General features: G+C 37.8%; 1 protein-coding gene across 4 annotated transcripts in view; it reads left to right on the top strand.

Moving 5' to 3' along the window:
• The window catches only part of KIAA1958 (KIAA1958 ortholog), an 84,027-nt gene that overhangs the window by 54,941 nt on the left and 12,972 nt on the right, over positions 1-16,114 (top strand). For all 4 annotated transcript variants that reach the window (XM_029920808.1, XM_029920807.1, XM_029920810.1 and 1 more), the window contains one exon: positions 14,408-14,580. In XM_029920808.1, coding sequence (XP_029776668.1) covers positions 14,408-14,580 — 173 coding nt within the window. The remainder of the gene's footprint in view (positions 1-14,407; positions 14,581-16,114) is intronic.

The raw sequence follows: 16,114 nt of genomic DNA, 5'->3' as shown, positions 1-16,114 counted from the left end.
CTTAGGCCCTAGGATATAATCAATGCATATCAGGTGTTTCTAACCACTGAGGAGGGGAAATCTTGGAAGAGAGTCATTTCTACATGTGTATGCTCACGCACAGCCCATAGGGTAGGGAAGACACATTAGGACAGCTGAATTAATCCCATGCTTCCTGGAGCCCCAGGTCCAAAAGTCATTAATGAAACTGAAGCCTCCAATGCAAACTCACTGTCTGTGAGCTCATATACCAAGCAAAGTAGATGTCAGGTTACAGACTTCCTCGTTTTTAGGTAAGTCTTTTTGGTCACAATTCTCCATTTGCCATTTATGGCATTTAGCATATTTTTAAATTTTTTATGTTTATTATTGAGACAGAAACATAGCATGAATAGGGGAGGGGCAGAGAGAGAAAGACACACACACACACACACACACACACACACACACACACACACACACACAGAATCCAAAGCAGGCTCCAGGCTCTGAGTTGTCAGCATAGAGCCTAACAGGGGCTTGAACCCACAAACCATTAGTTCATGACGTAAGCTGGATTCGGATGCTTAACTGACTGAGCCACCCAGGCGCCCCACATTTAGCATATTTGATGATATTCATTGAGCAGAATAGGAATAATTATTCAAAATGATTACAACTGTTAACTTCAGACATCTTCGTTATGTCACTAAAATTATTTAATAGATGAAAACATTAAAACAAGAAAATTTAATGTTTCTTATCACAGCCATTGGTTTTGCCAAAATGCAAATGTATTTTTTCATGTCTATGAATAATCCACCAGTCTTTACTCATAGAAAGCTGAATATTGTAGGGACGCCGAGGTGGCTCAGTCAGTTGAGCAAATCCAACTTCAGCTCTGGTCATGATCTCACAGTTTGTGGTTTTGAGCCCTGCATCAAGCTCTGGGTTGACAGCTCAGAACCTGGAGCCTGCTTCTGATTCTGTGTCTCCCTCTCTCTCTGTGCTCCTCTCCCACTCATGCTCTGTCTCTGACTCTCATTCTCAAAATTAAATAAACATTAAAAAATTTTAATAGAAAAAAGCTGAATATTGCAAATAGAAGCAACAGTTGTATTTTTGTGTGATTGTATTTTAAATTGTACTAAAGTTACTTCATAAATAGTTGTAACTTAGTTTATGTTTTCCTGGTACTTCAAGAAACAAGGAACTCAGCTTTAAATTTGATTACATGTTTTACATTTAAAATGGGACAGACGGGCGCCTGGGTGGCTCAGTCGGTTAAGTGACCGGCTTTGGCTCAGGTCATGACTTCGCGGTTCGTGGGTTCGAGCCCTGCGTCGGGCTCTGTGCTGACAGCTAGCTCAGAGCCTGGAGCCTGTTTCAGATTCTGTATCTCCCTCTCTCTTTGACCCTCCCCTGCTCGCACTGTCTCTGTCTCTCAGAAATAAATAAAAAACATTAAAAAAAAAAAAGAATAACATAAAAATAAAAATGGGACAGACAAATTAGGGGCGCCTGGGTGGCTCAGTCAGTTAAGGGTCCAATTTCAGCTCAGGTCATGATCTCACAGTCTGTGGGTTCAAGCCCTGCATCAGGCTCTGTGCTGACAGCTTGGAGCCTGGAGCCTGCATCGGATTCTGTGTTCCTCCTCTTTCTGCCCCTCCCCCACTTGCACTGTCTCTCTCTCTCTCTCTCTGTCCTCTCCCACTTTCCTAGTACTAACCAGGCCCAACCCTGCTTAGCTTCTGAGATGAGATGATCAGGCACATTCAGGGTGGTATGGCCGTAGACTCTGTCTTTCTCTCAAAAATTAAACATTAAAAAAAGTTTTAATGAAATAAAATGGGACAAATTTTATTTCCCCAACAGAAGAATAATATTAGAATTCAAACTGAGTAATATTTAGCCTACCAGCTCAGAAAATATTTTCTTTTAAAAAAGCTTCACTTAATTTATTCATAATTTTATCTTTTCTGAAAAGATACCAAGTAACTAAAATGACTCATATGTACAAAAAACTTAATGTTGGTGATATAGCATCTGAAAAGATTATGTTGAGAGCAAACATTGAATTTAGTGGCCAGCATCCTCAGACTAAACTATTGTTTTTTAAAAGAGCATATTTTCTTCATTATAATTTATAATGCTTTTAAAATGTGAAGGCAATAAGTAAATACTCATTGTGAGCCATTTGGCAAGTACTGATAAATATAATAAAATAGGAAATAAAAATCAGGAATTTTACTACCCATAAAAACAACTTTTAACATTTTGGTGTTTTATTTTACAATTCTTAATGCTTAGATGACCTTCAAAAATTGTAGTAAAAAAGCATTGTAGTCAAACTGTATTTACTGTTTTGTATATTTGGAAAAGATCTTTATTTAGTCTTTGGTTTTTAAAAATTTTTATTTTATTTAGTTGTTTTGAGAGACAGCACAAGCAGGGGAGGGGCAGAGAGAGAGGGAGACACAAAATCTGAAGCAGGCTCCAGGCTGTCCTGGCACAGGGCTTGAACCCACAAACAGTGGGATCATGACCTGAGCCAAAATCTCTCAACCAGTCTGAGCCACCCAGGTGTCCCAGACCATTAGCCTTTGAAAGTGTGATTATCATATAGTTAACATAGCTTTCCAGTGCATGGTAGTTCCAAAATTTAGTTTACAATGCTTTTGTTTGCTTGGATTTGTATCGTTTTTCCCTATTACATATTGGCCTTCAGGAACATCCTTGAGCATACATTTTTGTACATATCTATGATTCAATGTCCAGCATAAATTTCTACAAGAGGAATTCCTGGGTCAAATAAAAAAACATTTACTTTTCCTGCATACACGTTTCCAAAATTCTAGTCATTTTTATAACTGGCACAAATAACTATTCATATTATAAAACTTAAAAGTCCCACAGAGCTACACACTTACCAGTGTGATGTGTATCCTTATCCTTCCAAAATTTTTTTTTAAACTAGTGCAAATTCCCCCTATCCAAACCAATACTTAGATATGGACCTTTTTATATTTTTGCCAGTCTGATAAATGAAATACATCCTCTTTTGATCATAAGGTCTTATTATTATTAATGCTTTTGTTGTTTTTATTTCTTCTATGAATAATTGCCTGTCATATCCTAGGCCAATTTTCTAGTGAGTTATCTTTTTCCAATTGATTTAAGGGAGCTTTTCTTATGTACTTTGTCACTTTATGTGTTATAAGTATTTTCTCTTGGTCTGTTTATTATCTTTTAAAATTTATTCATGCAGAACTTTTGAATTTTTATGTCATCTGATTGGTTAATCTATTTTTTATAGCTTTGGGCTGTATCATGCTGAGAGAGGCTTTTCTTACTCCCAAAATCATGAAAATTGTCTTCTTTATGGAAAGAGCCTTTTGAAAAAAGATCCATTTGGAAATGCGTTGTGTGTAGTATGAAATAGGAATCTAAATTTGCTTTTGTTTTTGTTTTTCCAACTTAATAGCTTATTATATCAATGCACGTATTGAAGAGTCCATCCTTTCCCTAGCAATTTGAATCGGAGCCTTTTTTATTGACTCAATTTGCATATTTACACAGACCTCTTCTGGACTTTCTTCTATAGCACTGATCTATTTGTCTTTTTCTTTACCAGAACTTAAACTATAAATTATTGCAGTGTTACAGTAAATGTTTATTTCTTTCAAGGCAAAGACTCCCAATTATTATTTTCAAAATTGCCTTCTTTTTCTTATGCATTTACTCTCCTAGATAAATTTTAGAATCAACCTGACAAGTAGTAACAAAGAGAGGGATTTTAATTGGAATTACACAACAGCAAAGATTACTTGAAGAAGTTAAACATCTTTATAATATTGAGCCTTCCCATCCAGGTACATGGTATGACTCTTCATTTATTAGGTTTATATATTTTTAATTTTAAGGATTTTTGGAAAGTTTTCTTACTGAATTTTATAGACATAAAAGTACACCCATAATGTAAAGTTTGGTTAATTTTTATGAAGCAAGCATATTGCTATAACATAGAACATAAAATTCCTTCATGTGCCCTGCCATAGTTACCTTCCTAAAATGACCACTGTGTTAAGAGTCACTTTATCTGTTTTCAGATTATGTAAGTGGACCATTTCATATACTCTATTGTGTCTGGCCTCTTTTGTTTAACTTTGTGTTTGTGGACTTCATCTATATTTTTCATGTTAGTTGATGCTAGGACTCATTCCTTGTCATTATTATATAATAATTTATTGTATAAATATTTTACAATTTAATATGCATTCTATTTATGGACTTAGGGATATTTTCATTGTGGGGCTTTCTCTTAATTGTGCTTTTATGAACACTCATATCCCTTTTCATAAATATGTGCATATTTCTGTTGGGTATATACTTAGGTGTAGGATTGCTGGATCATAGAATAATTGTGTGTTCTCGGGTGCCTGGATAGCTCAATCAGTGAAGCATCCGACTCTTGACTTCAGTTCAGGTCATGTTCCAGTGGTTCATGAGACTGAGCCCTGTAACAGGCTCTGCGCTGACAGCATGGAACCTGCTTTGATTCTCTCTCCTCTCTCTGCCCCTCCCCCAGTCACACATGCACACTCTCTCAAAAATAAACATTAAAAAATATATATTTATGTGTTCAACTGTAGTAGATACTACCAATTAGTTTCCAAAGTCATTGTGCAATTGACACACACTCCTGCCAGCTGAGTGGGAGTATTTCTGTGACTCTACATCATCCCCAATGCTTGATATCTGCAGATTTTGTTTTTCATGTGAATGCATTTTAATTTATATTTCCTGAAGTATTGATATTTCTTATTTTATGCAGTGCCCATTAAATTTGTCCATTTTTAATTGGACTAGCTGCCTTCTAATTGGTTTGTTATATATACACACTTCAGATCTATCTGTTCCCACTGTGTGGCTTGCCTTTGCACGCTCTAAATGGTGCATTTTAATACATGTCTTTTTAATTTTAATGGTTCAGTTTGTCAGTCATTTAGTTTTTTGGGTAATACTGATGTTCTATTAAAAATATGTAGTGGGGCCCTGGGCGGTTCAGTCAATTAAGCATCTGACTTCAAGGTTCGTAGGTTTTGTCAGGCTCTGTGCTGACAGCTTAGAGCCTGGAGCCTGCTTCAGATTTTGTGTCTCCCTCTCTTTGCCCCTTCCCTACTCGCACTCTGTCTCTTTATCTCTCTCAAAAAAAAAACATTAAGAAATATTTTTAAATATGTAGCTACCCCAGGGTCATAAAAATGGTCTGTTTTTTTTCCGAGAAGCTTTATTGTTTAACCATTCACATTTAGGTTATAATCTATATGGAATTATTTTTTGTTTGTGGGGTGAAGTACCATTCAGTTGGCTTATATTAGGTAAGGATTTTTGTGTCTGTTTATGAGCTGTGTTGGCTGGTAATTTTCTTTTAGTGTATTGTTCTTGTCATATTTTTAGTAGAAACATTATGCTGCCCTGTAAAAGAAAATGGCTATTATTCTCTCTTTTTCTATCACTAGCAGAGTTTTGAGGTTTGGCATTATATGTTCCTTAAACGTTACAAGAATTTGCTAATGAAACTCATCTGAGCCTGAAAGTTTTTTTGTGATATTTTAATTTTTTTTAATGTTTTATTTATTTTTGAGAGAGAGACAGAATACTAGCTGGGGAGGGGCAGAGCGAGAGGGACACCGAATCTGAAGCCGGCTCCAGGCTCTGGGCTTGAACCCATCTAGGATTACTGAGATCATGACCTGAGCCAAAGTCAAATGCCTAATCAACTGAGCCACTTAGACCCCACTTTTTATATTTTAAATTATACAATCAATTTCTTTAATGGGTGTAGTAGTGTTTAGATTTTATATTTCTTGTTCAGTTTTATTAACTTTTGGCTTTTCTAGATATTTGTTCATTTTATCAAATTTTCAAATTTATTGGGATCAAATTGTTCATAATATCTTTTCACTGTCTTTTTAATACCTGTAGGATCTGTAGTGATAACACCTGTTTCATTCTTGGTATAGAAATTTGTGCCTTCTCTCATTTTTCATACCAATTTATTAATTTTGTCAATCTTTTCCAATCCATCTCTTTTACTGTAAATTTTCTGTTTCAGTGATTTCTAATATATATATTGTTTCCTTCTTTCTACTTTTTTGAGTATATATGTTGCTCTTTTTATAATTTCCTAGTACAGTTGATATTCAACCTTTCTTCTTTCCCCCGAATTCAATGTATCATTTTCTCTAGATACAATGTATCATTTTCTCACAATTTTGACACATATATTATTATTATCATTGAATTTGAAATATTTTCGAATTCCCATTGGTTTTATTCTCTTCATCAGGGGTTTATTTAGAAGTATACTATTGCTTAATTGTCAAAAGTTTTCTTCTTATAATTGATTTGTATTTTAATTCTGCTGATATTCTGAATGATTTGATCATTTGGAATGTTGAAATTTGCTTTAGGTCCTAGCATTTTATTTTGGTAAAAGTGCTGTGTATCTTTGAAAAAAATGTGTTTTCTGCAGTTGTTAGATGTGTTGCTCCCTGTGTATCAATTAAGTACAGTTTGATACTTGCATGTTTAAGTCCTCTATATCTATACTGTTTTCTGTGTGTGCTTCTTCTATTGGTTATGGAAAAGGATAAATTAAAATGTTAGTTGTAGATTTGTCTATTTCTTTTTAAAATTCTTACAAATTTAGCTTTTTATATTTTGAGGCTATGTGATTAGATACACAGAAATTTAGGATTGTTATATCTTTCTGTTGAATTTTAGAACATTTCTCTTTAGGGATGCCTCTATTTCTCTATTAAGGGTCCGACTCTTGATTTCGGCTTAGGTCATGATCTCCTGGTTGGTGAGTATGATTCCTGCATTGAGCTCACGCTGACAGTGTGGAGCTGGCTTGGGATTCTCTCTCTCCTTCTCTCTCTGCGTCTCTTTCGCAGGTCTGCACTCTCCCACTCTCAAATAAATGAACTTTAAAAATAATTCTCTTTATTTATAGTAATTCTTCTTGCCTTAAAGTCTGTTTTGTCTGATATATAGCTATACCAACCTTCTTTTCTGTATTGTTTACATGGTATATCTTTTTTTTCATCCTTTTGCATTCAGTGTTTCTACCCTATTTATTCCTATGTGTAAAGAGCACATAGCTGAGTTTTGTTTATCTAGACTGACATCACTTATCTTTTAATTGAAATATTGATCCTGTAATAATTGATACTTTTAGGTGTAAATATATCCTAGGGGCAACTGGGTGGCTCAGTCAGTTAAGCATCCAACTCTTGGTATGAGCTTAGGTCATGATCTCACAGTTTGTGAGTTTGAGCCCTGCACCAGATTCTGCGCTGACCGTGTAAAGCCTGCTTGGGATTCTCTCTCCTCCCCCCACCCCGCCTCTCCTGCTCCTTCCCCCCACCTCAAAATAAATAAATAATTAGATAAATAGATAAAAATAAATGTATCCTACAGTTTTTTGCTTTGTCTCACTATTCTTTGTGCCTTGTTTTTGATTAAGCAAGTCATTTTTATTCCATCTTCCTCCCCTATCAACTTTCACATTCTTTTAATATTCTTATAGTTGTTACCATGGAGATTAAAATATGTATCCTTGCACTGTTACAGTCTACTTTAAATTAGTGTTTTCATCATTTTTCTGGATAATGCAAAACTCTTTCAACACCAGCTCCAGTTACTCTCTTCTGTGCTACTGTAATGAATATTAATTCTACCTGCATCTAAAGCCCCACAAGACAGCATTAGTAGTATTTTAAACAGCTATGTTCACTTAGATTCACCTACATATTCAATCATTCCAACAGTCTTTATATTTTGCTATATCGATGTGCTTCCATCCCCACATGGGTCACTTCCTTTGCCTGAAAAACTCCCTTTATTATCACTTAATACTTGACTGATGATAACAAATACATTTGTTATTTTGTATGACACTCTCTGTATTTCACCTTTATTTTTGAAGGATGCTTTGCTTCGTATGAATTCTACACTTACAGCAGTTTTCTTTCAGCATGGTAAAGATAATCTGTCTTTTGGCTTCCGTCATATCCGTTGAAAAACCAACAATCTCTTGTTGCTCCATTGAAGGTAATTGGTACTTTCACTCCAGTTTCTTTTAAGATTTTCTCCTTGTCTTTTGTCTGCTCAACTTCTAACACCCTGCCCTGGGCCATCCTCCCAACCGCAGATCCCTTTCTCACTCCAGCCAAACCCTGACACCCTATGCTGGGAAGCCCTCTTGCATGGGAAGCTCTCATCACACTGCTTGGGCTGTGATCATTGGCACCGGGCTGCTCCCATGCAGAAAAGACCCACTCACTCCAGTAGGGCTCTAACTTTTTACATAGGGCTCCTTCCCATGTCTCCCACTGCTGTGTGGGTGTCCTCTTAGCCTGCTCAGACAGTCACACCACATACCTCACTACCCCTGCATGAGATGGGGTTTTTTTCTTCTTCTGAGTTCAGGATCGGTTGTCTCCCCACTGAAACATGTTTCTTGCCCCAGTTTCCTACACCCCTCACTGGGCAGTTCTATGCAGAGGTCCTCTTTGCCCTTTCAGGCTTCATGCCTTGCCGTAAGCCACCAGTCCCTTCAATGTACACATACTCCAGTACAGATGTCTCCTTTGCTCTGCCCCACCATCAGCTTCCTGAAACTGAGTAGTCCAGGAAGAAAAGGGAAACAGAAGAAGGGAAGAGGAAGAAGAGAAAAAAGGGAAAGGATTCTGTAAGTTCCATTTTATTAATAGATCCTAATCCTCTAGTAAAATTCTCTACCTTTTCCTTATTTTCTTGAACATATTAAATTACTTGAAAGTTTATGTCTGACAACTCCAATAACCTGGATAATCATGTCTGATTTTTCTCTTGTTTTTCATTCATTTGGTCTTATTTTATAGTATGTCTGTTAACTTGTTATGAATTATGGTCACTGTGTATGGAAGCTCATTGAAGATGTTATCCTTCCTCTGGAGAGGATTTAAATTTCTGCTAGCTAGCAAATAAGGTAGGCAGATCACCTTTATCCAGCTGACACTGTTCTACAGATCTTCCTTGACTAACAGTGAGGTTATATATTGATAAACCCATCATAAGTTGAAAATGTTTTAGGTAGAAAATTCTTTTAATATGCCTAACCTGCTGAACATCGCTGCCTAGCCTAGCCTAACCTTCCATGTGCTCAGGATGCTGACATTAGCCTACAGCTGGGCAAAATCATCTTCTAACACAAAGCCTATTTTATGATAAAGAGTTGACTATCTCATGCAATTCACTGAATACTGTACTGAACGTGAAAAACAGAATGGCTGTGTGGGAACAGAATGGTTATGAGAGTACCGTTTGTTTGCCCTTATCGTGTAGCTGACTGGGAGCTGCAGCTGGCCACCACTGCCCAGCGCTGGGAGAGAGCACCTACCACATGTTGCGTAGCTTATTTCAAAAGTCAAATTTTGAAGTACAGTTTCTATTGAGTGCCTATCACTTTTGCATCATTGTAAATTTGAGCCATTGTAAGTCAGGGAACATCTGTAGTTTGTTTCTCTTACTCTTACAGTTAAGCCCTTCCTGGGTCTCAAATGTAAATCTGTATTGTTACCAAGTCCTTTACACCTTGGGAGGCCCTGGATTACTATTCTTGACTCCTCAGTGCCATGAGGTTTCCTCTTAGTGACTTCTTTCTACTTGGTTTCTTTGCATCTTGCCCCTGTGTATTTAGCTTAGGAATTACTAGTTCCTAGAGGGAAAATTGCACAGAAAATGTTGGCTCACTTTTCCATGGTTCCCTTCCTGTAGGATCTCCGACTCTGAAGTACTGGCTTCTGGTAGCCTGTACTTGAATATTGGTGTACTTGTTTCACTGGGATTGCTGTAGACGTCAGGCTGCTTGTTTCTGTTTGGGCTCTATGACCTGCACTGCAAGTCTTCAGATGACTGAAGAGGAAACCATGGTAATCAGTGCAGGACTCCCCTCTGCATTTCCCTTCTCACCGGGGTATTTGCCCCTTGAGTTCGAGTTACCGTGGTGGTTTTCCTGATAGCCCCAAGTGGAAGTCCTCCTGCCATCATTTTTGAGTCTCATTTCTTTTGTTAACTTGTTCTTGATGCTGGGTCTTTTATGCTTGAAAATGTCTTTATTTTACCCTAGCACTTGAATGATATTTTAGGTAGATAATGGAATCATTCATTTCATAGTCGTTTTCCGTCACAACTCTGAGAAGACAGAGTCGTTATATTGTAGCATATGGTGTCAGAGATGAGAAATCTGATTCTTGTTACTATGTTAGTGGCTTCCCCCCTCCTTACTAGAAAGATCATATAATTTTCTTTTAGATCTTGGAAATTTCACTAAGATATGTTTATATATGTGTTTTCTTCAGTATGTCTGTTTGACAGTTCATGGGCCTTAACATCCTAAAGATTAAGATCTTTTGATTAAGGTAACTTTTCATATATTATTTCTTTGACTATCATATTCTGTCTTCTCAATTTTTTCTTTTAAACTCTTATCAGATGATTTCGAATCTTTTGTGTCAGTCTCCCACCCCTCTTAAGCCACCCTCATCATTTAAAAACTGTTAGGATTTTGCTTGCCCTTCGGGGAAAATTCCTTTCATGTCACTAATTTGTCTTTTAGCTGTGTTCATTCAAATACACAGCTCTTCTATCAACTATTGTTTAAGTATGTTTTTGTCTATCATTTTCAGTTTCTACGGTCTTTCTTGTTCTCCTATTTTTCCTTTTTCAATGAAAGCTGTCCTTGTTTTGAGGATGCATTAATGTCTGAGGTCTATGTGTGGATACATTTGTGATCTTTTAAACTTTATCTTTGGTTTTCTGAATTAACACTAAGAATATGGACCCAGTTGATCTGCTTGTGAAACTTAGTAAGTTTCATGTTTTTGATTTTCCCCAGTTGCCAAGGAATGCTTGTGTGCTCACACTTTAAAATGAAAGTCTAGATGTATCATTGCTTCTAGCTCACAGAGATTTCTTTAGATGTTGCTAAAGGTTCCTGTTTGATGTATCTGGATAGAGTTCACTTTTCCAGGTAACCGTTGAGCAGAGGGTTGTGCAAGTGGACTTCACCCAGCTGTGATGAGGGGACAAAGAGGTCCCATGACTACGCTTCTCTTCAGGGTATATAAACTGAAAGCAAGCTGGGAAGCTGGGAACTTGCAAACGTAGACACAGGGAAGGTGTTACTATGACAGGATATGCATTCAGGGATTTTTTTACTTTTTTGCAGTTGCTTTTTGTTTTTCCTTCCTTGTGTCCAGTGGGGCTGCCCAGGTTTGCTGAGGCAGTGCGCCTTCTCTCTTTCTCTGAGGGTGGTCTCTCACAGTGAGTCTTTCCCTCACTTCACACACTGTGCTTGCCCACACCTGTGCTGTACGTGGTGTATGTGGTAGCCACGCATAGAGAGCCAGGGTGACTGTTCAGACCTGGCCATCCTTAGAGTGGGTACCTGATCCCCTGGCCCACTGCCCCTCCGATGGCCAGCTCTTCCTAACTTTGAGCTCAGAGTTTGCCATTTTCTCCAATGGAAGGAGAATTCAAATCCTCCTTTAGTGGTCCCATCTTTGTCCCATATTCAGTTAAAGTTCTTACTTTTGTTTGTTTCTCCATCAGTACGGTCTCCTAAAAATGTCCTCAGGACCGTAGCTCTACCACTTCTACTCAGAATTTTCAAAGAGCAGCTTATGAAGTAAATATAATTTAATCTTTAAGTTACCGTATATATCATTTAATAATTTTCACACAATTTATTTCCCATTAGGAAAGCATATGAGCATTCTTTACCTGTTTCTCTATGTACTAGGATTCTGTTTTATGTTTTCAGTATCCTATGAGAAAAATAAAATTATTTAAGGCCATGTAACTTTTTTCATGTAATAATTAAACCTCATATCTTGCAGTGTGACTTTTTTCTACGCCTATACTGTACTGAAATGATGGGGACTAGGCTGTGTTGCAAATACATCCTGTGTTGTTATTTAAAAAAAAAAAACAAATAAGGGTACCTGGGTGACCCAGTTAAGCATCTGACTTAGGCTCAGGTCATGATCTTGCGGTTCATGAGTTTGAGCCCCACCTCTGGCCATGTGCTGACAGCTCAGAGCTTGGAGCCTGCTTCAGATTCTGTGTCTCCCTTTCTCTCTGACCACCCCCCCCAAATAGTTAAACACTAAAAAGCAAACAAATAAACAGTGAAACTGTAGTGGTTGTGTAAATAAATCGTACTTAGCTCTCACTGAAGGCTAATTCAAGTAAATGTTGGGGGCTAGCATATACTTTTCATAAGCAGCTAATAATCTAAATTGTATTCCGTACTGAGAACTTTATCCTTGTAGTACCTGCTGCCTTTGCTGTGGCAGCCAGAGCACAGAGTCAGTGGGACCCAGGTCCATACTGGAGCTCCAGCACTTGTGAACTCCATGACTTGGGACAGCCCAAGCTGGCACAGAGAGGGCACCTTGGAAAATACTGGATGAGTGATGTATGAGTTACTAAGTGTATGAGGTGACTCGGTTTCCTTATCTGTAAAATAAGTATAATAACACAATTGCTTAGTGGTTACAGATCATTTATATAACTCTTGGCATATAGTAAGCATTCAACTAATACTAGATGTAATAATAACAAAGTTTGTTCTAGAGTCCGTTCATTAATATCAAGCAAGGCCCAGAAACAATATGAGTGATCTCAGTTTATGAGGGTGGTGAGTAGAATATGCTTACATGACTCAGTCACTTTGGGTAGTATTTCTAGCATTGTTTCACCCTCTCTTGCTAAAAGCATCTGTTAAAGTAGACTGTGTGTTCAGCAGGTCAACAGCAAACTTAAAGGGTGAAGCACACAGTCTTAGCAATCCAAACCAACTGGAGATTTTCTGGACACAATTACATCCCAGTTCTAAAGAATAAAAAAGTAAATGTGAGACGCATACTGGAGAGAATGAGGGAGTCTGGTTCATGTGAGGAAGGTTATGTAGAAGTGAGCTTGGAATTAGAAATGCAAAAACAATACACTATTTAGCACAAAGACCATGAGAGATTTCTCGGCTTCAGGTGGGGAAGGTTGGTGTGGTGCCCTGGCCCAAGAGGATGCTGGGATAGCAGGAGCTGGGGGTTGGGAGTTCCTCAGTGGGGGTGCTGAAAGGTGAGGTGAGTTAGGCAAAGTGGAACCGATTTGCAGATTTGGTAATTGCACTAACTTCCCATTTTGCTGTCTCTCAGCCTCCTAGTGCCTTGTTTGAACATAGAAACATTCCAAAGAGGATCAGAACCATTAGATAAACTACGGGTTGGCATTGCTTTCATTTTAAGGTGGTCTACCTTGATTTTTTTTCTATCCAAAGACAACAGTCTAAATAATTTAAGCTTGGGTTTAGTAGATCACAGAGTATAAAGAAAGGTCTAATAGTTATAGACTTGATTATCTCTTTGGTAGCCAGCAATTAAAGTGGACACCTTGAGTTTTTATCTGACATAGTTTGACAATCGTAATTTAAAATTTCCTTCTCCTCTGACATGCTGTGAGGCCCTCTGGAAGTTCTCCCTTCTTTTCCATAGAATTATTTTATAATTCCGTAAAATTATTCTCACTTTACCTTCCGTTTTGATTCTAAGGTAGCTGATGGATTGTGGAGTCAGGGTTTACATATCTCTTTGTTCATTTGTGAAAAGAATTAAAGAAATATGCCAACACCATTTAATTCAAGGCTGCCCAGGGGTGCCTGGGTGGCTCAGTCAGTTGAGCATCCGACTTCGGCTCAGGTCATGATCTCACAGTCCGTGAGTTCGAGCCCAGCCGTCAGGCTCTGTGCTGACAGCTCTTTGCCTGGAGCCTGCTCAGATTCTGTGTCTAATCTCCCTCTCTCTCTGCCCCTCCCCCAGTTGCTCTCTGCTCTGTCTCTCAAAATAAAATAAAGACATTTAAAAAAAACATTTAATTCAAGGCTGTCCAGGATGGCACATAAGACACTATATTACAGAGAAATAACATCTCTGCATGCACTGAGAGTCCAGAGAATGGATGCGTAACTTGCCTTCCCTTATTTCCTTCTATTTTTTTGCTATTGTTCATATGAATACCTTGTTTTTCCAGTGAAATTTTTAGATAGGACATTCTTTGTTTTTCTACATTCATTTTTTTCCTTCTGTTATTGGAACACCTGCATTGGTGCATCAGTTGATCTATATGGCAGAAATATGGGGTCAAATGCAAGTTTACTGCATTAATTCCATGCTAGAAATATTGTTCCCTACTTTACTTATACGTATACTTAATAGAAATTTAATTTTTTAAAAGTGTTATCTCTTAGGAGATTTCTGTTAACATGATCCCAAGATGTAATTCTCTAAAAAAAGGAATGGCAAATTATTTTAATGCCTTTTATTGTTTTTGTTTCTAGCCTATTCTACTAAGCTCAACAAATTTCCTGTATTTAATATTAATGATGACTTGAATGATCTGTGTACCAGTGCAGTAAGCCCAAACACTACCAAAGCCACACGATATGCCCTGAATGTGTGGCGATATTGGTGCATGACCAATGGGCTCAAAGACCACACGGACATCACCAAGGTAAGAAACTCTTGAGTCTACTTCTTTCAGCCAGCCTCACAGCTTCTGAGTGCCAGGCATTGTGTTAAGCATGGTGGGGAACCCAAACAGTTGCTTTTTGCTTAAGGAAACTTTGGAAGAACATGAAATCGGAAGAAAAAATATACACAGTGCAAAGTAGAATTTTCTAAGTGTTCTGTGAATTTACAGATCAGAGATGCCAAAAAATTCAGATGGCTAGAATAATTTCAGTCTGATGAGACTAGTGAGAGAATTGATAGTTAAAGCTGTGCTTTGAAGGAGAGTTAGAATTTCACTAGAATTGGATAAAGAAGAGTCTTGTATGAATGACATGAGAAAGAATAAGATTTGGAGGGTAGACATACTTGCCTGCCGCGGAGAGTTCCTATATGGGGGCAGTGGACTCTAAAACTAGATTCTGGTTAACCCTTAGATGCCAACTTAAGATTTTATGAATATTGGGAAGCCGTTGAAATTTTGTTTTGTTTTTGTTTGTAAAGAGTGAGTTTGGGGCACCTGGGTGGCTCAGTCAGTTGAGCATCTGGCTTTGGCTCAGGTCATGATCTCACAGTTCATGGGTTCAAGCCCCGCATCGGGCTCTGTGCTGACAGCTAGCTCAGAGCCTGGAGCCTGCTTCAGATTCTGTACCTCCCTCTCTCTTTGACCCTCCCCTGCTTGTGCTGTCTCACTCTGTCTCTCAAAAATAAATTTAAAAAACATAAAAAGTAAATGTAAAGGGTGAGTTTATCTGAAGGACTATTACAGTGGCAGCTGGGAAGGGACTGCCACAACAGGGAAATGTTGTGACTGTAAGTTCTAAAGGGTTAGGCTAAAGGGAAATCACTGCAGTTTCCTTAACATAATGAAAGAGATGTTTGGGAAAAATTAATTCGAAGTGATAAGTAAAAATCTATTTAGTACCCATGGTCTTCAGTTTCTCTAGTTGTAAAATGAGCTATTAAAATCTCTTCTAATGTGAAATGTTTAAGATTTGTGAATGGAAGGAAACATTTTTGGACATATAGAGACAGAACAGAAAGGCGTGTTTTGATTTAGATATACTGAGTCTAAATCAGACAGATGCCCAAGTGGACATGTCCAGTAAACAGCTGGGAATGTGGGAATTAAAATATGGGAGGAAAAGGGGCACCTGGCTGGCTCAGTCAGTAGAGTATGTGACTCTTGATCTCGGGATCATGAGTTCAAGCTCCACATTGGGCTGCTTACTTACTTACTTACTAAATAAATAAATAAATGTATTTTTTATATACACATACATATACACAAACAAACATGGGAGAGATGTGAAAGCTGGATGTATGGATTGAAAGGTCTTGCACATAGAGGTCATAATTAAAGCCCAAGGCAAGTGACATTTCCAAGTTCAGGTGTTGTGTTTAGGGCACCAACAATAGATGAAATAAGAAATCCAGGTTTCCATTTCCTTATTTTTTAATGTTTATTTATTTATTTTGAGAGAAAGAAAGCAAGATTGTGTGTGCACAGGGGAGGGGCAGAGAGAGAATTCCAAGCA

Source organism: Suricata suricatta, chromosome 13 (assembly GCF_006229205.1).
Source record: "Suricata suricatta isolate VVHF042 chromosome 13, meerkat_22Aug2017_6uvM2_HiC, whole genome shotgun sequence".
Taxonomy (NCBI): Eukaryota; Metazoa; Chordata; class Mammalia; order Carnivora; family Herpestidae; genus Suricata; species Suricata suricatta.
The sequence above is the reverse complement of the archived record's forward strand: the minus strand, read 5'-3'. Positions and strand labels throughout refer to the sequence as shown.